Source organism: Delphinus delphis, chromosome 3 (genome assembly GCF_949987515.2).
Source record: "Delphinus delphis chromosome 3, mDelDel1.2, whole genome shotgun sequence".
Lineage (NCBI taxonomy): Eukaryota > Metazoa > Chordata > Mammalia > Artiodactyla > Delphinidae > Delphinus > Delphinus delphis.
The window spans coordinates 7,570,469-7,594,085 of record NC_082685.1 but is presented as its reverse complement, the minus strand read 5'-3'; the positions used below and the strand labels follow the sequence as shown (position 1 = coordinate 7,594,085).

Below are 23,617 nucleotides of genomic sequence, written 5' to 3'. Positions count from 1 at the left end.
ACACGGGTTCGTGCCGCGGTCCGGGAGGATCCCACATGCCGCGGAGTGGCTGGGCCCGTGAGCCATGGCCGCTGAGCCTGCGCGTCCGGAGCCTGTGCTCCGCAACGGGAGAGGCCACAACAGTGAGAGGCCCGCGTACCGCAAAAAAAAAAAAAAAAAAAAAAAAAAGTTCTTCCTTATTACATCATCACTATGACCCCATGGAATAGATACTGTTATTCTCATCCCCATTTTACAGATAGGAAAACCGAGGCTCAGAGAGGTTAAATGACTTGGCCGAGGTGACACCAGATTACAGGTAGAAGATCCAGATTCAAAGTTGGGCAGCCATGCCAGTGTCCTGGCTCCAGGTTGGACCGGATCTATTGAATTTGATGGCTGAGCTCAGTGGATGGGATACTCACTGTGTTAACATGTAGCTTGTGCGTGTGCTGTATGTCACAAACGGCAGTGTATTTAGTCCCCACAGACTTGTATGAGGCAGGCAGTGTTATCACCTCTGTTTCACAGCGGGGAAACCGAGGCTCAGAGAGTTTATGGCATCTGCTCTGGGTACCCATACAGTGTAGTGGGGCCTGGAAGTTCCTTTGAGTCTGCACCCTGGCCCCAGGCCCCAGTGCTCAGCACCCCAGGCTGAGAGCACAGATCCTGGGGTGGGAGGGGATCACGTGGGTTTCAACACAGGCTGGGGACTCGCACCCCACAATGAAAGGTGACAGAGACAGGAATGACATCCCACCAATGGTTTATTTAAAAGTTACAGAGAAGCACATCCTGGGAGAGAACTGAAGCTTTGCAAAGACCCAGAGGGACACAGGCAGGTGTGTCCCTACAGGTGGGCAACTATAGTGATGGTTCTTTCCAAGAATCGTTGCCCAGGCAGGTGTGACTCTGGTGCCTGGAGTAGGCACGGGGCTTGAAATAACAGAGCTCCCTTGTTCCAGCTATCTGAGGAGCAGGAGGTAGCAGGGGTGACAGGGAGGGAACTGATGCAGCCTCAGGTGCGGGGACTGAGATTTGCCCTGAAGCACAGAGGGGCTGGGGCAGCTGAGGCTGCAGGGTGATAACTGTGGCAGACAGAGGTCCAGCCCATCTCGTGCTGGCTGATCCTAGAGAAGTGCGGGCTCATGGTCCAGCAGGAGGGACGGGGCGGATCGGCAGGGGAGGGGGCGCTGGAGTGGAGTCAGGGGCCCTGAAGTTTTCAGTCCACGCACTTGGCGTTTCATTTCAGCACTTGCCGAAGCCCCCTGGGCCGGACGGAGCAGGGTAATAATGAACAGCCCCCTAGGACCCCCCATGCGAATCTGTGGGGCTGACCACAGAGCCAGCCCTCCGTGGTCCTGGAGGTGAGTCCCCTGACCCAGTCCGGGCTGATCAGGAGCCCTCATTCCTCAGCAGTGATGAGGGGAGGAATGGTCACAGGCTCAAGAGTCCTGACCTGGATTAGCTGTTCTCAGGAGGGAGGTTTTCCTGTTGCTGCTTCTGGTGGGACCGCTAAACTTCGACAATGGTAGTGTGGAGTTTCCAGAGCTCAACTTCCTCACCCCAGAATGAGGGGCTGTCAGAGAGAAGGCAAGAGAAATAGATAAGAGCTCCACCAATACCTTTGGATTACGTGGATCCAGCCCAGCCTGATGCCGCCCACTGGGTGGTTATTTGAGCCAATGAGTTTCCCATTTGCTTGAATTTTCCATCTCTAGCAATTGAAAGTGTCTTGACTAAAAGAGCTGCATGTTCACTCAAGCCTCCCACTCACAAGCCACTGACTCTTCTTGGGGTGCAGGCAGCTGTCAGATGCTGGCCTGCCATCCCCTCCTTTGGGGGTTGAGAAGCTCAGGGGCCCGCAGCAGGGAGGGTCGGCCCCTTAGATGCTGGGCTGGGGTCTCACCCACCCTGGAAGTTTCTCCGGGTGCCGTGGTGGGGCTTTAAATGGGTCTTCTTCCGAGCATCCAGGATCTTCATCCCAATCTGCACCCACCTGGCCCTTGGCTTCCCACACACCATCTTGTTTTTCTGGGGGAAGAAGAATCTGCAGGGATGGGGGTGTAAGCGGGGAGCGAAGTTGCGTGAGAGTCCCCACCCCCTCCCCCATGGTCCCACTCACATCACCGCAGGCAGGTTGCAGCTCCCGCTCACGTCCTGGCGATGGTAACTCTGGGCGTACCGGAGCATGGACCGTCTTGCAGGGCCGTGGTAAGCCAGGCAGCAGTCCTCAAAAGCACCTGCTACCACACAGCCGCCCAGAGGCTCGCATCTCTACACGTGCGTGTGCGGCTGCGCATGCGCTCTTCAGGAACGCCCACAGCCTTGGGCACCCGCGAGCCCGCGCGCACACCACAACCCTCCCATGCCCTGTGGAGGCCCGGGGGCAGCCCAGACGGTAAGGAGGCCGTTCGGCTCACCTTTGGTCCTTGATAAGGGGACAGGAAGCGGGAGTTGGAGAGGGCCCCGCAGGCCCCTGCTGGGTAGGGCCCAGGACCACGAAATAAATGGGGGACCAAGGCCATTTCCATTCCTGCTCTGGGGCGGAGGGCAAGGAGGGGGTGCAGCGCCCTGGGAAGGGGAGGGGGGCATGGTTGGACGAGGAGGAGGTGGTGGTGCCAGAAGGTTCTGGAAGAATGAGCAGGTGGAATGAGCAGAGGATGAATTAATGTGGAGACGGTGCTGGGCCTTCAGGGTCCTCTGGGATCCGTCCCTCTGCCCACCCGTGCCTCCAGGGGCCACATCTCAGTTCTGGGAGGGCCGTGGGAAGGGCTTGGAGGCTCCCTCCATCCCCCACCTTGACCCTGAGAGCAAGGGTCCGTGGAGTCAGATGGACCCTGTGTTGCAGTGCCAGGCAGGCAGTTCCCCGGGACTAAGGGCCCCGCTGGCCCCAGGATCAATGGGCCCAGGCTGGGGCTGGCGCCTGAAATGGACTTTTAATAGCAGGACAATAGGAACGAAGCCCAGTCACCTCCTGGGCAAAGGGTAAGGTCTGCTGGGGTCAGGGCTAGGGCCTCTCAGAGCTAATGAGGGGCAGGTGGGTGGGGCCATGGGGCTTCCACCTGGGCAGGAGCCCTGCTTGGCCAGCTGCTGGGGCTCAGCTGCCTCCTCCGGCCCAGCGGGATGCAGAACGCAGCGGCAGAGCTGGGGGACACTGGGGGCAGTCAGAATAACCTTTGGTCACTAATATCACCAAATGCCTAAGCTAGGGAGAGGAGGAGAGGAATTCCCCATTGATAACAGTAATGGTTATCAGTGCTGCTGCCAGGCACTGGGCCAAGAGTTTTGCGGGAATCAGCCCATTGGATCCTCACGTCCCATCTCTGCAACAGGAGTTTGGAGCCCCACTTTGCAGATGAGGAAACTGGGGCTCATAAACGCTGAGCAGCTACTCTCAGCCGGACCGCACAGGTAGCCGGAGTAGGGGAAGCTGAGATGGGGACACATGGTTGTTGGTCTCCCAGGTTCTGATCTCAACCCCTACCCCTGGCTCTGCAGGTTCAGGTCACTGCAGTGTGTCCCTGGGGGTAAGCGGCCCCGCTGCCCGCAGTCCCTGGGCTGGCTGGAGTCCAGAGGGAGGCCTTGGGTCATGGACTGTGGAGGAGGCACCCAGGGGCTCTGAAAGGAGGGGCTGAGGACCATGCACCCCCAAGGAGCTGCACAAATGCTGGGAGTTTGTGCATGCCTGCTGGGGGGAGCTGTCCACCCGAGAGTGAATTCAGTGGTGAAGGGATGGGGGAGGCTTCTGGGGGAGGAGACAGGCACATGGCAGGGGAGGCACAAGAAGGATGGGGAGAGGGGGACTCCAGGGGGGAGGGTAGGTATTGTCTGAGATAGTACCTTGAGCGTGGACAGTGGGAGCCCAGGCACCCACGAAGCAGGCCACCAGGCAGACCAGGAGCCATGGATTCATAGTGCAGGCTGGTCTTCCTTCTCCGGCGCCTTGAGGGTTAACTAGGAAGGGCGGGTAGGTGGTTGATGAGGACCCAACATGGACAGTGGCAGGCACTGGGAGCACCCCCGTCTCGAGCCAGGGCCCTCTGCAAGGGAGGCAGGTGGCATAGGATGGGGACAAGTGTGCTGGAGGGACCTGCTGCTGGTCTTGGGGGGAGGACTCACCAAAGCCAGTGGGGTCCCTGGAGCCGGTATCTGCTGGAGTGGACCTGCCTGCCACGCCAGCAGGCTTCACCCTTTATAGATGGAGCCCCGCCCTGCCGCTCCCTCCCCACCTCCTCTCCCACTCCACCTCCCAGCTTCTCCCTCCCGCCCTGCCCTCCTCTGTTCTCCCCATGTCTTTCTAGCTCCTCTCTCCAATGTCAGGATGCACCTGTTGGAAGTTGGGCGCGAGGGGCAAAAGGACCCAAATCAAAGAGCTGGGCAGAAAACAAATGACACCTTCAACTAAGTACTCGGACGGGGCGGGGGGGGGGGGGAACGGACGGACAGGGATTTGGCTCCTTCAGTGATGAGAGGTGGACGGATGCAGGTGGACAGTCACAGCCTTGACCTCAACGAGCCCCCTTGAAGGCTCACGTGCCCCCTATCCCAGGCCCCTCAGCCAGCACCCCGGCTTTCTCCCTGGAGGGTCCTTTCTCCTCCTTGTCCTGGCCCCTCTCTTGCTGCACCTCTAGGTGGATACTGGCTTCCCAGGGGCAGGACCCAGGCAGCCTAGAGCAGGGGGCAAGCCTCCACCTCTGCTCCCCACTCCCAAGCCGCCTGTTCCCACGGGGCCCTGATTTCACTGCATTTTTCTCTCCTTCCACACAATGGGATGACTTAGCGTGTCACAGAAAAGCCTTGTTTTTGAGAACAGGCAAACCCATAGAAATAGAAAGTAAAATCAGTTATTGCCATGGGCTGGGAGGAGGGGAGAATGGGGGGCGGTGAGGGCGAAAGGGAAGGTATGGGTTTCTTTTTGCTCTGAAATTAGATGGTGGTGATGGTCAAGGGACTCTGTGAATATAGTAAACACCACAGAATTGTACACTTTCAATGGGTGATGTTGGCGAAGATAATCAATATTAAGATTAGAAAGGAGTTTGGGGACTTCCCTGGTGGCACAGTGGTTAAGAGTCCACCTGCCAATGCAGGGGACATGGGTTCAATCCCACATGCCACATGCCACGGAGCAACTAAGCCCGTGCGCCACAACTACTGAGGCCCGCGCGCCCTAGAGCCCGTGCTCCTCAACAAGAGAAGCCACCGCAATGAGAAGCCCGTGCACCACAATGAAGAGTAGCCCCCGCTCGCCACAACTAGAGAAAGCCCGCACGCAGCAACGAAGACCCAATGCAGCCAAAAAAACCCAAATTAATTAATTAATTTTTTAAAAAAGAAAAGAATAGAAAGTTTTATTTGAGCCAAACTGAGGACTAGCCCAGAAGCCCGCTTCCCAGATTACTCTGAGAAACTGCTCCAGAGAAGCAGGGTTTTCAGGGCAGTTTTATATCTTGTCAGAAGAAAGAATATGAAACAAGTCAGGGAGACATTTCTTCAAGGTTTCAGAAAAACAGACCAGCATGTACACAACAAGTCAGTATGACCTTGGCACCTGGAAGGGAGTCTTACATCGAAGGAGGACCAGCCCTGGCATCCCAGGAAGAGGGGCTTTAATCTTTATTTTTAACATGGACATTCTTTACTTCTGGTCAATGTGCCCTTTTCTTTAATAATTAAAGCAGACGGCAGTGCATGTTTGATAGGCCACAAACAGGCTATTTTAGGTAGCATCAAATTCAAGTTAACTCATGTATAAGCCAGAATGGCTTCCCTATATCTCAATATGTAAAAATTTCTTTTATCATGCAATGTATGGAACATGAATTTTCCCCAGTATTACATTGAGAATAATCTCAATAGAACTGTTATTAACGACCACAATAAAGCAATGCTCTGGTTTTGGAAGAAAAGAGGGAGCCCCAGGTAACCACGCAGGCAGGAAGCAAAGCAAAACCCAACTAGAAGTAGTTTCTTTTTCTCCTGGGTTAGCGCGGCCCACCCGGAACAGGGGTGTGGGGATCGGGGTGGTGGGGTGGGGAGCGTCGGGGAAGGGGAAGGGGGTTCTGCAGAGAGCTCGCAGCTGATTGCTTTTAACTTTTTTATTGTCCGCATCCTTAGCTATGGACCACCCTGAGTATTTATGACACTCTGTACCGCTTTCTCATCTCTCGCGCTCCACCAGGAGGCCCTGGCAGGGGGTGGGGCACGCCACCCACTCCCTGGGTCTGGCCGGATGGGTGGGGCTTAGCACAGGGGGCGGGGCCTGATGAAAGGCACTGGGCGCCGGGGCGGGGCTTTCTCTGTGGGGCTTAGGCCAGGGCAGGGCTTACGGGCCCCGCCCCGCCCCTCCACAGCCGCCCAGACTCGGCGGCCCGGCTCGCCGTCCTGTGCCGGTGGCAGTGGCTGCTCCCGGGGTGGGTAAGGCTGGGCCAGGACGCGGCTCCGCGTGGCTGAGGGCGTGGGGACGCGGCGTGGCGGGCTGGGGCCAGCCTCCCCGCTGCGGCCCACTGCCCCTGCCTGCCCCGCCAGCGGTCAGCGGCCAAGACGTGGCGTTACGAAACCTTGGCTGAGGTCCCCCGTGAGCGAGCCCACCTCCCTGCACCTCACAATTTGTCCCACCGGCAGCCTTAACGGGGAGGAAGGGGTGAGAGGAACCAGCACGCGCGCGGGGCAGACAGGGATTGTGCGCTCTTGGACCCGGCTCAGAACCCAGGTGTCCCGGCAGTGGACGGGATGCTTAGGGACTAAAGGCTCTGGGTTGAAACCCAGAGTTCGGAGGACCGCAGTTGCTCCACGGTCAGGGCTAAATTGCGAGAGGGGAAGCCTCCATTCCTACAGCTGCTGGAGGCATTAAGGGTAAACTGCTTCCAGCAAGGGGACTCTGTTCTCCGCACGTGTGAACCGGGCACAGAGGACAGAAGCTTCCTCTCGGTCAGCAGCTCAGAGAATGGGGCCGTTGTGCGTGGCCTCCAGCCTGCAGCTGAGCCAGACGCAGGGGCTGACCACACCCTAAGGACTGCAGGGCAGGCTGCAGTGCCCCCGGGGTGGGGGAGGGGTGGGCAAGGGCACAGCTCAGCTCAGGGTGCCTCTAGTGGGTGCACACAGATGGCTGTACTGCAGACTGGGGCAACCAGTGGGCTTGGTGAGGGGAAATTCCAACTACTGCCTTTGGAGTGAGCTCCTCTGGGGCGGACTGAATACCGGCTCCCTCTCACTTCTCTGCTGGAGGAACTTCCCAGGTGCTCAACGGTTGACCCACTTTTACAGAGAAGGAGACTGAGGGTCAGAGAGGCCAAGTCGGACTTCCCTGGCGGTCCAGTGGTTAAGACTCCACACTTCCAATTCAGGGGGTGCGGGTTCGATCCCTGGTCAGGGAACTAAGATCCCACATGCCGTGCGGCACATCCAAAATGAAATAAAATAGAGAGGCCAAGTCATTCCCCCTTCTAACTTTTTATTCTTGGCCAGGAAAATCCGACTTTTATTTCTTAAATATTGTGAAGGAAAGGGGGACAGTCCCCTAATGGGGGAAGGCCATTGAGCAGAGCTCATCAGAAAGGATGCTGAGGAAGCACCACCATCTGAAGTAGGGGTCCTCCTGCAGTTGCTTTTGCATCAAACCCCACCCCCCACCCCAGTGCTGCCTACCACCCTCCTGAACCTATGGTGCCTGCAGGGCCCAGCTCGGGTGGCCTCTGAGAGAAGCAGCTGGAAACCCACCCCCTAACAACTCTACATAGTTGTGCATCTTATGGGGAGCATATCAGACCCTGGGTGCCCTGTCTGCCAGGCCTGGACGTACCCAGCTGCCTTTCACTCTGGTCCTGATGCAGAGTGGTTACCATTTAATAGTTATTGTTACTCTTGGAAAAATTTACTATGTTTTTAGGTAGTGTTTATACACCGGCCTCGTCGTGAACAAAATGTAAGCTACTGAAGGTTTTACCTTTGGTTATGCCCACAAAGCATTTGATCTGTTTCACAAACTTAAGTGATGAAGAATTGGTTCTCCGGGATTTCCCTGGTGGCGCAGTGGTTAAGAATTCACCTGCCAGGGCAGGGGACACAGGTTCAAGCCCTGGTCCGGAAGTTCCCACATGCCGCAGAGCAACTAAGCCCGTGAGCCACAACTACTGAAGCTGTGTGCCTAGAGCCCGTGCTCCGCAACAAGAGAAGCCACTGCAATGAGAAGCCCACGCACCGCAATGAAGAGTAGCCCCTGCTCGCCACGACTAGAGAAAGCCTGTGTGCAGCAACGAAGACCCAACGCAGCCAAAAATAAATAAAAAATTAAATCTTTAAAAAAAAAAAAAAAAGAATTGGTTCTCCTTGTTGGCTTCATTTTGTGTTTGTAGGAGAATGAGGATTTCAAAATGTTAAAAATGAAAAGTAGTTTATAGTTTCTGGCAGTTTGTACAGTTGGGTACATTAAAGTTCTACATTTTAAATTTTAGTTACCTTGGTTCAGGAAAAACACTAGTTGATACAAACTTAAGTCACTGTCTATGATACGTGAACACGTGAATGTTTTGCTAATGGTTCTGTGGTCTTCCCATAAGAGCCTAAGCCTGTCTCTTCTACCAGCAGAGTGGTGTAGAATGTAAGCTTCCCCTCATACAATTTGTCTCCTCTTTCTCTCTTTACAAAAGATGGCAGGAAACTTGTTACTAGAACTTAATATAATGTAAAGTGATCAAAAAATTGATCTGTAACAGGAAAAAGTAACCTATTTTTGTGTTGATGTGCTTAGAGTTTACGTTATAAGTATCATCTTTCTCCCCCAAGACATTTATTTCTGTAACCAAAGTGAGACACCATCTAACAGTTATATTTTGGGAGAAATAGCCAGTGCATGTAAGGCTTGCATATGTTGGATTCTACTATAAATGAAACATTAATTCATTTAAACCTCAACGTTCTTATGAGCAAGGTACTCTTATCACTCTTAACAGATAAGGAAACAGCACAGAACGAGTAAGTTGTAGAGCTGGGATTGAGTAGAGTGGTTACTACAGTGCTTGAACTTACTATATGTTCTACCTCTAGCTTCAATTCCTTTTATTTTTTATTAAGACATTTTTGTTTAAAGCAGTTTAATTTTCCCAGCAAAATTGAAGGGAAGGTGCAGAGATTTACCATATACCCCCTGCTCCCACACATGCATTGCCTTCCCCATTATCGACATGCCGCATCTCAGAGGTATATTTGTTACTATTAATGAACTGACACATCATTATCATCCAAAGCTCATAGTTTGCATTCCGGTTCACTCCTGCTGTTGTATATTCTACGGGTTTGGACAAATGTATAATGACATGGACCCACCATTATTGTGTCATATAGAGTATTTCACTGCTTTAAGAATCCTCTGTGCTCCCAGCATGTGTTTTTTATTCTGATGATTTGACAGCCAGGGCCTTACTGATGGTGGAAGTACTATCCCTCCCAGGGCTAGCAGGTTCCCAAAGATAGTAAATGACTTCCTTATAAGGGCACCTTTCATATGCAAACCAGACAATCCAGAGCCCATACCCTAACCCCCTCGTCCATCAGGCGTCTATCCTCCAGCCCCGATCACCCCAGGGCCAGGTGCCAGACAACTAGGGACAGTCTCTGTACCCCAGAGCCTGCTGGAATTATTCAAACTAGCCAGTCCTAAGCCTGCTTACCCTGCCTCACTCAATCCTTCCCACAGAAATCACAATAAAGCCTCTTGCCCACATTTCCCCCTCGCTCCCTCTGCCTCCTGACTGGCCCTGGTGCCTCCCCATGTGGCCCTGCATGGCACAGTGTGTGCCCCCTCCTTCTGGGCTCTGTGAGTAACAAGGTGCCTTTTTAGTGGCAATCGTCTCCTGATCTGTTGGCCTCACCATACCTGAATAATTATAAAAGCTACAGTTTAAAACAGGTGTCAAGGGGGACTTCCCTGGTGGTCCAGTGGTTAAGACTCTGTGCTTCCAATGCAGGGGGCGTGGGTTCGATCCCTGATTGGGAACTAAGATCCCACATGCGGTGCGGCACAGCCAAAAACTAAAATAAGTAAAATAAAAATAAATAAAACAGGTGTCAAGTGATATGCAGAGAGTTGGAGACAGAGGGCAGGTAACAGATGCATCACTCCCCACACGGGGCTCACAGCTAGTGGGGGAGATGTTCGTGGGATGCTGGAAGGCTACATGGTCAGCATTCTAGAAAAACATTCACAGGCAGGCTGTAGGGGTTCAGAGGGCACCCTATCAGGTCTCCAGGGGGAATAACTTGAATGGAGACCTAAAGACAAGCAGGTGTTAGCGGCCAGATGGAGCAGGACACCAGAGAGACCTACCGCGTTCAGGATGGCTGGGGACTGGAGGTGCGAGGGTGGGGGGGAGGATAGTGGAAGATGAGGTGGGAGGCGATAGGCTATTCAGGGCCTCACGTGCTGAGCTAAGAAGGGCCATCTTCATCCAGAGGGCGCTGGGGAGCTGCTGAGGGATTTAGCCAGAGGGAGGGTTGTGGTCAGGCCTGTGTCACAGCTCTGCCAAGGTCACGTGGAAGATGCACTGGAGGGGCATCAGCTCAGGCACAAGAAGACTCAACAGTCACCAGGCTGTCCTCCCATGAGGGCTGTGGGGAAGCCTCTTTCCCAATCCTTCTCATGCCCTACCTTAGCAAGAAGTAACTCAGGAAATATTTACCGAGGTCTACTATGTGCCAGGTTGGGTAGTTAGAGCGGTGACAAGACAGACTGGTGCCTACTGTCGTGGAGATTTTTCATTTTTGTTTTTCTAACAAAGGGGTTGCCATAGCATGTGAGGAATGCTAACATGATGCAAAACAGGGACCCAGAAGAGAGAAAAAAAAAACAAAGTCAGAAACAAAAGTGGGGACATTACTGAGCTTTAGAAATAAAAAAGGATTACAAGAGAATACTATGAACAACGGTACACCAACACATTAGACAGCCTCAGTGAAACTGGCAAACCGCTAAAAACAAACTACCAAAACTGACTCAAGAAGAAATAGAAAATCTGAAAAGACCTATAACAAGTAAGAAGATTGAGTCAGTAGTCAAAAACCTCCCAACAAAGAAAAATCCAGGACCAGACGGCTTCACTGGTTCATTCTACCAAACATTTAAAGAAGAATTAACACCAATCCTTCTCAAACTCTTCCCAGGAAAAAGAGGAGGGAACATTTCCTAACTCATTCATTCTCTGAGGTCAGCATTACCCTAATACGAAAGCCAGACAAAGTCATCACAAGAAAACTACAGACCAATAATCCTAATGAACATAGATGCAAAAATCCTCAACAAAATACTAGCAAACCAAATTCAGGAGAATATTAAAAGGATTATACACTTGACTAAGTAGATTTATCACAGGAATGCAAGGGTGGTTCAATAAATGAAAATCCATCAATTAATACACCACATTAATAAGATGAAGGAAAAATGATCCCCTCAATTGTTGTAGAAAAAGTATTTGACAAAATCTAACACCCTTTTATGTTAAAAAAAATTCAACAAACTAGGAATAGAAGGAGATTCAATGCAATCCCTATGGAATATCAATGACCATTTTTGTTTTTCACAAGAATGGAAAAGCGGATCCTAAAATTCATATGGACTTGCAGGGGACCCTCAATAGCCAGGAAAATGGAAGCCTAGAGCCACCAGTGCTACTGACCTGTGGGTCTGGATACTTTTGTGTTGTTTTGTGTTGTGTTGTCGAGGGCCGTCCTGTGCATTATAGGATATTGAACAGCATCCCTGGCCACCACCCACTAGATGCCGCTAAGCATTGTTTCCTGGCTGTGACAACCCAAAATGCCCCTAGACAAAAGTCCCTGTCTCCCCTGCCCCCTGCTGAGAACTGCTCTAGTGAGAAATCGGGCGACCCAAGTTTCACTTCTGTCTCACGTGCCGTGTTGCTGAGTGTGTATGTGTGTGTTAAATGCCACGCTGTTTGGCCCTGATCCCTCAGCTGTTAATAGTGAATACTGCAACCACAACTGTAAATCTGCCTGCTGCATGTCAAGTCCTGTGCTGATGAATTCTATATCCACTGCCAGGTCCTGTACCAATGAATTTTATCTACAACCCATTTTGTGTCCGTCATCTCTGTGACAAGAGCATTTTCCCAAGGTTCTGTCCCTGGTCCTTTTTTGGGAGGGCTGAGGCTGCACAAACCCTGCTTTGGTATTTTAGCTGTTGATGAAAGAGCTTGAGGTGCCTCGTAGACTATATGTCTGTTTGGCTGTGAACTTCTGCCAACTCAAGATGTATGGCTATAAAAATGAGATGTTTTCTCCTAGGGATGAGGGGAAAACAATTGGTCCAGGACGTGTTGGAGAATGTGGGAAGCCTTTCAAAGTCAACTACGTGAAGCAAGGATTAGGGCTTTTCGGTCTTTACGTGCATAACTTTTTTTTTTTTTAATTTGGGCAGAAAAAGTGATCATTTTGTCTGTTTCTCCATCTCAGTGTTCTAAGCCTGAGAAGGTCTGTCTGGTCCACCCAAGCCCTGATTCCTGGTATTCTCTTACAGTCACGGAGGGCAGAAGTCCTAAAATCAAGGTGTCGGCAGGGCCCGTTCCTTCTGGAGGCTCTAGGGGAGAATGGGCTTCCTTGCCTTTTCCAGTTTCCAGCAACCGCCTGCATCCCCTGGCTCCTGGCCCCTTCCTCCATCTTGAAAGCCAGCAGTAGAGCATCTTCAAATCTCTCTCTGACCTCTGCTTCTGTTATCACATCTCCTTCTCAGACCCAGACCCTCCTGCCTCCCTGTCATAAGGACCACCATGATTGACGCTGGGGCCGCTGGATAATCCAGGATCATCTCCCATCTCCAGGTGTGATTAACTTAATCACACCTGCAAAGTCCCTTTTGCTGTGTAAGGTCACATATTCCCAGGTTCTGGGGGTCAGGACACAGAGACAACTTGCGGGAAGGGCATTATTTGGCCTACCACAGCACCCATGGGGGTCAACCTCCTAAGGGGGACGGGGAACACTCCTGGGGGCAAGTGATATGTAGACTCAGTTCTGGAAGATGGCAGGTAGGGAGGGGGATGGGGGGCAGAGAGTTCCAGGTAGAGGGACTAGGGCACATAAAACAGCAGGCTCCCTGAATACCTGACCTGGCTGTGACCTGAGGGCCCTTAACATCAGCACAGGAACCTGGTCGAGGGGACAGCTGCCCAGTCCGGAGAGATATTTGGCTGTCACAGTTGGGGTGGGGAGGTGGGGGGCCAGAGATGCTGCTACACATCCTGCAATGCACGGGGTTCTGTCTCCACTAGGAAGAATCCTCTGGCCCTAACAGCAGGAAGCCCTACTGCGGCCACTTTCTGGCCCTGTCTCTCCAAACCCGGAGGGGCTTCTCCCCTTCTCTCCGCATGGAGGGTTTCTGCTCAGCAACCTGTGGCCCATCTACCCCTACCCCACCTTTCTGGGGAAAAGCTGTTTCTACTTCCTCCTGACCTTTGGCCCACCCCAGAACGGAAGCCTGTGTGTGGGCTGAAGGCTCCTACCTCTGGAATGTGGGGCCCTGGGAGGGAGACAGAGCTGAGTAGTAGTGCTTTCTCCCTGCGCCCCGCTCCGCAGCCCCACCCCAGGCCTGACCCACTCTGACCTCTGGGTCCCTGCAGCACTGGGAAGGGAAGGGAGTCAGACGGTGTGCTAAGGTCGATGCATCTGTCATTGGACGGGGAACAATCTAGTTCACCCACGGGACACTAGACAGCAGGTGACAGGGCTCGTGACAGGAGGAGGGGTGAGTTGGTGCGGGGGATCCCCCCTCCAGCTCCTTGTTGCCGCCACCCTGCAGGGCTCAGGTCGGTGACGTCCCTCAAATACGGGCCCCTTGAGTTCCGACGGGTCTTCCTGGGGTCTGGGCAGGAGTGGGTGTCCATCTCACCCACTGAGGAGGGGACCCCTGTTGGGGTGGGGGGGACGGAGCGGGGTGGGTTCTGCCGCGACATGGTGAAACCGGGCTAGTGCCTTACTGCCGTTGGCCCTTGAGAGCAAGTTGGCTTCTGGTTCATTAGGTCAGCAGACCTTTGACACCTACTGGGTGCCAGGCTCCGTGCTGGCCGCTGGGGGTGATAAGGCCAGCAGTTCCCTCAAAGAGCCCGCAGAGGCTGGGGAGGGCAGGGCTCTCACTCTGCTGACCGCTTAACCGAGAGCCAAACCCTGTGCCGGCGCCCCATCTCCCAAGATGGCGTGGGAACAGAGGGGCTGCATTTCTGGGGGGAGAGACGAGGGGGTGGGAGGAAGGGGCGGGGTGGGAGGAAGGCGGGCTGCGGTGATCTGGGTAGAGGAAGCCCCGGTGCAACTGCGCAATGGCCCCGGGAAAAGGGGTAGGCGAGCATGTATTCAGTGGGACTTCCCTGGGGTGAGCCCAGGAAAACCGCTGCTCCTGGAGGGGAGGGCTGGTCTGGGGTGACGGCCCACCTCTCCCACCACCACTGGCTCCTGCCCCTGCTGTGGCCAGCCTCTGGGCATTTCCACGTGGCCCCTGGCTGTGTCAGAGCCCCTAAGGTATGGCTCCCCGTCCACCCACTGGAGCCCCAGGGCTGCCAGAGAATGCGGTACCCAAACCCCAGAATCCCCTTGGCCTATGGAAGACTGGGCAGTGCCTGTGTGTGATGAGGGCCACCTGAGCTCCCCCGCCCACACCCAGTGGGCTGTGGCAGAATTACATGCTCCCCCAGTGTTATGAGCTGGATTGTGTCCCCCTCCCCCAAATTCATATGTTGAAGGCTTAGCCCCCAGGACGTCAGAATATGACTGTCTTTGCATTTAGGGTTTTTTTTTTTAAATAAATGTATTTATTTATTTATTATTTTTGGCTGTGCTGGGTCTTTGTTGCTGTGCACGGGCTTCTCATTGCGGTGGCTTCTCTTGGCACAGGCTCTAGGCGCACAGGCTTCAGCAGTTGTAGCTCGTGGGCTCTAGAGCACAGGCTCAGTAGTTGTGGCTCATGGGCTTAGTTGCTCCGCAGCATGTGGGATCTTCCCGGACCAGGGCTCGAACCTGTGTCCCCTGCATTGGCAGGCAGATTCTTAACCACGGTGCCACCAGGGAAGTCCCTGCATTTAGGGTCTTTAAAGAGGTCTTAGAGTTAAAAATGAGTACAGGGTGGACCCTAATCCAATATGCAGTCATATGTGTGTCCTTATAAAATGGGGAAATTAGGACACAGACAGATGCACAGAGGGAAGACCACGTGAGGACACAGGAAGAAGATGGCTGTCTGCAAGCCAAGGAGAAATACTTCCGAATGAAACCAACCTCGACCCTGGACTTCTCGCCTCCAGAACTGTGAGGAAATGTGTTTCTGTTGTTTAAGCCCCCAGCCTGTGCTTTCTTTTGGCAGCCCTAGTGAACTCACACACCCAGGATGCACCTGAGCAAGGTGGCAGCCCATTGGGTGCCTAGGGATGTGGGGGGGGGGGGACAAAGATGAAGATGGACCCTTTCTCCATGGCCTTGGTTTCCTCCTCCTCCCGTGTGAACCTGAAGCCATCACTTTAACTGCACCACTGAGGATGCCCGCTTCCCTTCACCCTCGAGCATCTTAAGCCGCTGGGCCCTGGCTGGGTGGAGGAGTGGAAATAACACCCCACAGATGCTACCACGAAACCACGAGCCTCCACCCCAGCTGGGTTCTCCTTCCCCAGAGTGGTCCATGAAAACCATCCCCCCAGCCCCTCCCCTCTCCCCAGCTCCCACGCCCACCCCCGAGTTATCTGCGTCCTGCTCAGTCCTTCCTCCTGCCCATCCAACAGTACCCAACTCACAGGTTTATGGTGAGGATTAAACTGCGTCCCCATAGTGCTCAGCCCACGCCTGAGAGGCACTCTTACTCCACATGGTTGCGGGGCTCCTGCCCATCATTTCTAGAGGACGCGCGATTCCCCAAGCCAGCTGCGTCACTGTGCGTCTAGATCACTGCCAACCTTTTACTCATTGAAAGGAGTTCCCCGGTAGCCTAGTGGTTTGGACTCTGGGCTTTCACTGCCATGGCCTGGGTTCAACTCCTACTCATTAAAGGCTGTAAGAATAGCCCTCCACTGGGGACTCAGGACACTTTTCGGTGGTTTAACCAAAGGGTGAGACTATGACCCCTGTAAGATGCTGGGTAAGTATCTTCCAAAGGTTTTGGAATTTTCTGATTATCATGGCCACCACCCTGAGGAAAGCCAGTGTCCGGGTCCCGGCAGCCCTGGAATGATCTTCTTAACCAGCCTGCACCCGAGGGCCACTCTGAGGTTTGTTGACTCCCCCACCCCCACCCCCGTGAACTGTCTGTTTCTGATCTTTGCTCCTTCGGTTCTTAGCAATTTGCGTGAGCTTTTAACAGCTGATAACACACCTGGCTTTTCCTCCGGCGCAACTTGCTCTTAACTACGGGAGATCAGAGGTTAGCACTCGTGGAGCACTCCAAGACATGCCACCAGCTGTGCTTTTGGACCTTTCGTCTGGGGAGCTGGGTGGTTTGAGGGTTTCCTGCTACATGGAATGTGGGAGTTGCCAGGGTGGGGCAGAGGCCCCGTAATGGGAACACCCACCCTTGGTTGCACTTGCCCGGCACATCGGGACAGGTGGGAGGCACCCTGGCAAATCCACGGGCCCCTGGCCTGCTTCCCATGGGAGGCTGGACAAGGAACAGGGCTGGAGAACGGTCACAGCCAGGTGAGCCAACGACTGATAGGCATGCAGCCTCCATCTCATTTATAAAGAAAAGATTTGGGAAAACAGCCTGGCAGTTCCTCAAAAAGTTAAAGTTATTTTGTCATCCAGCCACTCCACTTCTAGGTATCTACCCAAGAGAAATGAAAACACATGTTCATACAAACGCTTGTCCATAAACGTTCACAGCAGCATGATTCACTAAAGCCAAAAGGTGGAAACAGCCCAGAAAACGTCCATTGATGGATGAATGGATCAACAAAATGTGGTCCATCCACACAGTGGAATACTACACAGTCCTAAAAATGAAGGAGGTACTAAATCACACTCCAGCACAGATGAACCTCGAAGACATGATGCTCAGGGAAAGAAGCCAGGCACAATAGGCCACATATTGTATGATTCCATTTATATGAAGTGATCAGAACAGGCAAATCCATGGAGTCAGAAAGTAGATTAATCGTTGCCAGGGGCTAGGGGAGGGACTGCTAATGGGCATGGGGTTCCTTCTTGGAGTGAAGAAAATGTGCTGGAATGAGATAGTGTGAATATACTAGAAACCACTGAATTTCTGCTTAATTTTTTTTTTTTTTTTAAGAAGCACTGCAAAAAGCCCAGCAGAGAAATGTAAAACATTTAGAGACAGAGCAAGAAGGAGAACCTGTATGGCATGAAAAAGAACAGTTGGGTTTTTTTAAAAAAAACCAGAAATCTTAAAAATGGAAAAAAAAAAAAGTGACACAGCAGTTACTACCTGGTCACTGGCAGAAATGAGGAGGGTGACATGATGGTGGAAGTGAAAGTGATCACCGTCAATAACACGGTGACCCTCAGAATCAAAGCTGTTCTAACCTTTGACCCAGTAGGAGATAAAATGCAAAATGCCACTGCTGTTCTTGCCGGAAGGTCAGCCAAGTGTAAGGGGCATGGGTCAGATCCAGAAAGGTAATTCTGGAAACCAACACTCGCCACGCTCACTCAGGTCAGTGACCCGTGTGATCTCATGCTGGGGCATTTGGAGACGAGTTGGGGAGCCCTTCCTGCTCTCCCGGGCACTAAGCATAGAATTTCCTTTATGGGGCTGCACCACAATGGTTGTCCCAGGCATCATCTGCTCTGCTCGGGGCCTGCTCTACATGTGTCCCTGGTGCCCCCTGCTTTTTACAAATAAGCACACGGAGGCTCGGGGAGGTAATCAGCACAGCAGTTCCTGGACGAAAGCCCTGTGCTTCTGTGCCCGCTCCAGGGCCAGGCTCTTCGGATGAGAAATGTGTACAAGTAGGAAGCACGGGCGACCCACACCCGGAAGGAGCCAGCGCCCGTGGCCACCCACTCTTCCAACACTGAAGTAATCAGGGCCATGAGCCCCAAAGGGTTGCCCACCCAAAACTAAACTCAACCGTCCAGGGAAAGGTCAGTACAGCTTTCTGGTTTTCTAAATAACTCACCTATTCAGCACTTGCGATGGAATCAGGTTGAAGTCGGGCCCTGAAGAGCTCAAGTGCCAGAAGGTTCTTTGGGCTCGACCAGGCTGCCCGGCTTCTGTCCAGAGCAGGATGGGTGCTCTGCTTCAATGCTTCGGCTCTGTTTGGGGGCTGACCAGTGAACGGCACCCCTGACATTTAAACCTATTGTTTTGGTCGTGCTGCGCAGCCTGCGGGATCTCAGCTCCCCGACCAGGGATCGAACCTGTGCTCCCTGCAATGGAAGTGCTGAGTCCTAACCACTGGACCGCCAGGGAGTTCCCTAAACCCATTTCTTATGTCCCCAAGATACCCACACACACACACTCGGAGCCCTGTAAGTGGTCCAGATGTCATGGCTTCCCCATCACTGTGCCTAACGACTCGGGCCACCACCTTCTCCACGCGTGACTGTCACTAAGTCCCAGAGATCCCACCTCTAAGACATCTGGAATCCTCCTCCTCTCCACATCCCACCCATGCCTGCTTTGACAGCTCTCCCGAGGGGTTTTCTTGACAGCCTGCCTCTTTTGAAGAGTGCACACCCCGCCTGCCTCTGGGTCCCTTCCTTCTAACAAATAAGCAAAGAATCATGTTAAGTGTCTCATTTAAAATTCTCTTTGGCTGAAAGACAAATTCTTTTAGGTGCCCACTGCCTATGGCAGGAATATCAGGGTCCTGTGGCTGCTACAGTAAATGACCACAACCTTGGTGGCTTAAAACAAGACACATTTATTATCTTACAGTCCTGGAGGTCAGAAGTCCAAAGTTAGTCTTACCGGGCTAAAATCAAGGTGCCGGTGGGTCTGCGGTCCTCCTGGAGGTGCTAGGAGAGAATCTGTTTCCCTGCCTTTTCTGGCTTCTACAGGCCGCCCGCATTCTTTGGCTCATGGCCACGTCCTCCATCTTCAAAGATGTCAATGGCATCACTGCTTATAGTACTGCTGCATCTCCTTCTCTGCCCCTCCTGCCTCCCTCTGATAAGGACACTTGTGATGACACTGGTCTCATACAGATAATCCAGGGTCACCTGCCCATCTCCAGATCCTTAATCCCATGTGCAAAGTCCCTCTTGCCAGGTCAGGGAACACCTTCACAGGTCCAGGAGACCAGGACCTTGACTGCTTGTGGGGCAGTTATTCTGCTCACCACAGCAAGACCAACCTACTTTTTCTGAAAAGGGCCCCAGGGTAAATATTTTAGGCTTTGTGGGCCATCTGATCTCTGTTGCCAAGATTGGCTACACAATTTATAGAGCCTGGTGCAAGATAAAAACATGGGGCTCCTCATTCATAGATTAAGAATTTCAGAACAGTGACAGCAGAAGTGCAAGACCCTGTGTCACTGCATCGTTTACGTAGCCAGAAAGCGGGCCCTGCCTGAGCAAGTCCACCTCTGCTCCTGCGGCCTGAAAGCAGCCACCAGCAACACGTGGACGACAGGTGCGGCTGTGTTACCATCAAACTTGATGGATGCTGAAACTGCACGTCATGTAATTTTCCCATGTCACAAAATGCTATTCTTCTTTTGTTTTTTTCCAGCCATTTAAAAATGTAGGGACTTCCCGGGTGGCACAGTGGTTAAGAATCTGCCTGCCAATGCAGGGGACACGGGTTTGATCCCTGGTCAGGGAAGATCCCACATGCCGCAGAGCAACTAAGCCCATGCGCCACAACCACTGAGCCTGCGCTCTAGAGCCCGTGAGCCACAACTACTCAGCCCTCATGCCACAACTACTGAAGCCTGCACGCCTAGAGCCCGTGCTCTGCAACAAGAAAAGCCACCGCAATGAGAAACACGCCCACCACAACAAAGAGTAGCCCCCGCTCTGCGCATCTAGAGAAAGCCTGGGTGCGGCAACAAAGACCCAACACAGCCAAAAATAAATAAATAAAATAAACAAATTTATTAAAAAATAAAAAAGTGTAAAACTCGTTTGTAGCTCACAGGCGGTACAAAAGAAGAGCCATGGGTGGAATCGGGCTGTAGTCTGCCGGCTCCTGGTCTGATGGATAAAATCCCACCTTCCCTGCCTGACTCTCTAGGGCCCTTTGCAGCTGGAGACAGACACTTCTCCAGTCCCATCTCACCATCCTCTTTCCTCATGACCTGCATTTGGCGTGTCCCACCGCTCCCTGCTCCTGAACCACGCTCGGGAACAAAAGCTGTGCCTTTGCTCTGGCTGGTCCCTCTATCTGGAAGCCCCACTTCCCACATCCTCTGGCTGGTAGACCCTTGCTCCTGCTGTCCTCTGGCCCAGACGCTGCCCTCATGAGAGGTGGTGCTCTGTGCCTGGCCCTCGTCACACTAACTGGGTTTATGTGTCTACACGTCCTCTTCTCCCTTGCAGCAGTGATGTCCTCGAGAGCAGGAACCCAAGCTGAGTCATCTTTCTGTCTCCTGATCTCACGGACCCTCAGAGCATGTGCTGAGAGAGATAACAAGAATAACCTGGGGACTTCCTTGGAAGTCCAGTGGTTAGGACTCAGCACTCAGTGCTTTTACTGCCAAGGGCTGGAATTCGTTCCCTGGTTGGGGAACTAGGATCCCAAGAGCTGTGCAGCGCGGCAAAAGAAAAAAAAAAAAAAGATTGGATAAACTAATAAATGGGGGGAAGAAGAGGTAAGTCTTTCATGCAGAAGAATTCCATATAACTTAAGTAGATATCCACCCTTGAGAAGGGGAACAGACATCTCCACTCTCCGTGTGGGCTGCACATAGTGACTACCTTCCAAAGGAAAGGGGGGAAAAGTGACTTTATAGTGGAGAAACCTGACAAATACTAACTCTGCCAGGTGATGAAAGCCAATATCAACATGCATAAATAAAGCTGATAGTATGTATCCTTGATATGATGTAATAAGGATAGCACTTTACCTCTTTGGTCTTCCTCCCTCAAACCCATCATCCCAGTATTACCACGGAAAAATACCAGACAAATGCCAATAGAGGGACATCCTACCAAATATTTTTTTTTGCGGTACGCGGGCCTCTCCCTGCTGTGGCCTCTCCCATTGCGGAGCACAGGCTCCAGATGCGCAGGCTCAGCAGCCATGGCTCACAGGCCCAGCTGCTCTGCGGCATGTGGGATCTTCCCGGACTGGGGCACGAACCCGTGTCCCCTGCATCGGCAGGCGGACTCTCAACCACTGCACCACCAGGGAAGCCCCCTACCAAATATTTGACCAGCCCTTCTCAGAACCATCAAGACCGTCAAAAACGAGGAAAGTTGGAGAACCTGACAAAGCCAAGAGGAGCCTAAAGAGACAGGACAACTAAGAGAATAGATTTTGGGACTTCCCTGGTGGTCCAGCAGTTAAGACTCCGCACTCCCAATGCAGGCGGTCCGGGTTCGAGCCCTGGTCAGGGAGCTAGATCCTGCATGCTGCAAGCTGCAGTGAAGATGCCGCGTGCCGCAACTCAGACCCAGTGCAGCCAGATAAATAAATTTTTTTTTTAAAGGGGATTTTTTTGGTTTTTTGGCCGCACCATGCGGTATGTGGGGTTTTAGTTCCCCGACCAGGGATCGAACCCATGCCCACTGCCCGGATTCTTAACCACTGGACCTCCAGGGAAGTCCCAAGAATAGATCTTAAAAAGTTCTCATCACAAGGGAAAAAAAAATTGTAACTATGTGTGGTGATGGAGGTTAATCATTAACCAAACTTATTGTGATCATTTTGCAATATATACATGTATCAAATCATTATGTTGTATACATAAAACGAATGCAATATTGTATGTCAATTATATCTCTTTTTAGAGAGAGAAGACAACTAAATGTAATGTGGTATCCTAGATGAGATTCTGGAAGAGAAAAAGGACATTAGGTAAAAACAAAGGAAATCTAAACAAACATGAACTGTGGTTGACAATAATGTATCAATATTGGTTCATTAAGTGTAACAAATGTATCATACTAATGAAAGATGTTACAAACAGGGAAATGGTATGGGGAAAATGGCAACCCTGTATCTTCTATGCAACATTTCTGCAAATCTGAAATTCTTCTAAGAAACAAAGTCTATTAATGATAGCAAGGATAAAGCACAGACGAATGAATGAAAGACTACATTATTCATCATGGTGACAGTGACTATAGCTCCCCTCTCACAGAGCTATTGTAAGGACTCCATAGAACCCACATAAAGCATTCAGCACACAGTACAAGCTCAACTCAGAGCACTGGACTTGTCGACATTCTACTAAATCTATGCCATCCACTCTGGGAGCCACGAGCTCTAGGTGACCAAATTTAAATTAAATAAAAATTAAGTACATTAAAAACTCAGTTCTTCAGTGCCACCAGCCACATGTCAAGGGCCCAAAAGCCACATGGAGCTAGTGGCTATTAAATTAGGCAGTGCTGATAAAAAAAAAACCAACATGCCCATCATTACAGAAAGTTCTATTGGACGAACACTGCACAAAACCATAAATGGCATGATTATTGGTTCAGTGTTCTTGACTCCTTGGGGTCCTTCTGCAAATCCTATCTTCTCAACCTTCCTGACAGCCCTCTTTCAAACTGCAACCTCCACACCCCACCCTTGCCCTATGTCCAATTTACTTTTCAGTCTTACCACTTTTCACCACTTGGTGTGGAATCCACTTGATTTCTTTCCTGCCTCCCCATCTAGCTCTGCATGGTCCGATGCGGTAGCTGCTATCAGTTGTGGCTGTTGAGCCCTTGAAACGTAGCCAGTCTAACTTCAGATGGGCTGTGAGTGTAAAAGACATACCAGATTTCAAAGGCATGAAAAGAAAAGAGAATGTAAAAAGATCTCATACCTTTTTATATTGGTTACACGCTGAAATAACATTTTGGACATAAATTGGATTAAATAAAACACATGATTAAAATTAACATCACTTGTTTCTCTCTCTCTCTCTTTCTCTTTTTTTTTTATCCTTTAGTATGGCTACGAGAAATGTTAAATTATGCGCGTGGGTAACATTTGTGGTTCGCTTACATTTCTCATGGACAGCGCCAGTCTAGAATGTCAGCCAAATAGAGGCAGGTATTTTTGTCTGTTCACTGTCCATACAGTGACTGGCACATAGTAGGCGCTCAATTAAATTTTAATGAATGGATGTTAGGCAGAGCCTCTGGAAACCCGCTAGTTCTAATAATCAACACTGATGGTACACTGATCACGTCCCAGGCCCCACTTCCTCACTACACCTGATAAGGAAACTGAGGCCCGGCGACGTGACGTAAGCCCATGCCCAACGGCACGTAGTGCTGAAACGTCGGGGCCGGGATTCGAACCCGGGTTCTGTCCCGAGAGCCCTGGCGTGCTTACCGTTCCTACCTCGCAGGGTGGTGACGGCGGCCGCGGCGGCGGCGGCGGCGGGACAGACAGGCGCGAGACCCACAGCATGCCCTCGACAAGTGGCATGGCCCTTCGGCCACCGCCATCCATCGGCCTCCGTGGGCCAGGCCCCAGTCCGCCCCCTCCGCGGCCATCGCTGGCCACCCGCGTCTCTGCCTGCAG

At 52.1% G+C, this 23,617-nt stretch overlaps 1 protein-coding gene across 1 annotated transcript; it reads right to left on the bottom strand.

Annotated features, from left to right (window-relative positions):
• Nucleotides 1-741: 741 nt before the first annotated feature.
• On the bottom strand, nucleotides 742-23,598 carry CCL25 (C-C motif chemokine ligand 25). Its single transcript, XM_060006587.1, has 6 exons — nucleotides 23,426-23,598; nucleotides 22,703-22,840; nucleotides 3,823-3,936; nucleotides 2,105-2,222; nucleotides 1,893-2,029; nucleotides 742-1,558 (listed from the first exon to the last, which is right to left on the bottom strand). Exons 3-6 carry the CDS (start codon nucleotides 3,893-3,895, stop codon nucleotides 1,425-1,427), a joined length of 462 nt encoding a protein of 153 aa, XP_059862570.1. The 5' UTR covers nucleotides 3,896-3,936; nucleotides 22,703-22,840; nucleotides 23,426-23,598; the 3' UTR covers nucleotides 742-1,424.
• Nucleotides 23,599-23,617: the final 19 nt, after the last annotated feature.

Bases quoted from the DNA above. Each gene is read 5' to 3' on its own strand.
- CCL25 (XM_060006587.1), bottom strand. From the start codon at position 3,895: ATGAATCCATGGCTCCTGGTCTGCCTGGTGGCCTGCTTCGTGGGTGCC. The intron at 2,030-2,104 runs GTGAGTGGGACC...CCATCCCTGCAG, and splicing joins TGCAACCTGCCTGCGGTGAT to ATTCTTCTTCCCCCAGAAAA. The intron at 1,559-1,892 runs GTGGGTGAGACC...TCTCTCTGACAG, and splicing joins CACCCGGAGAAACTTCCAGG to CCCCTCATTCTGGGGTGAGG.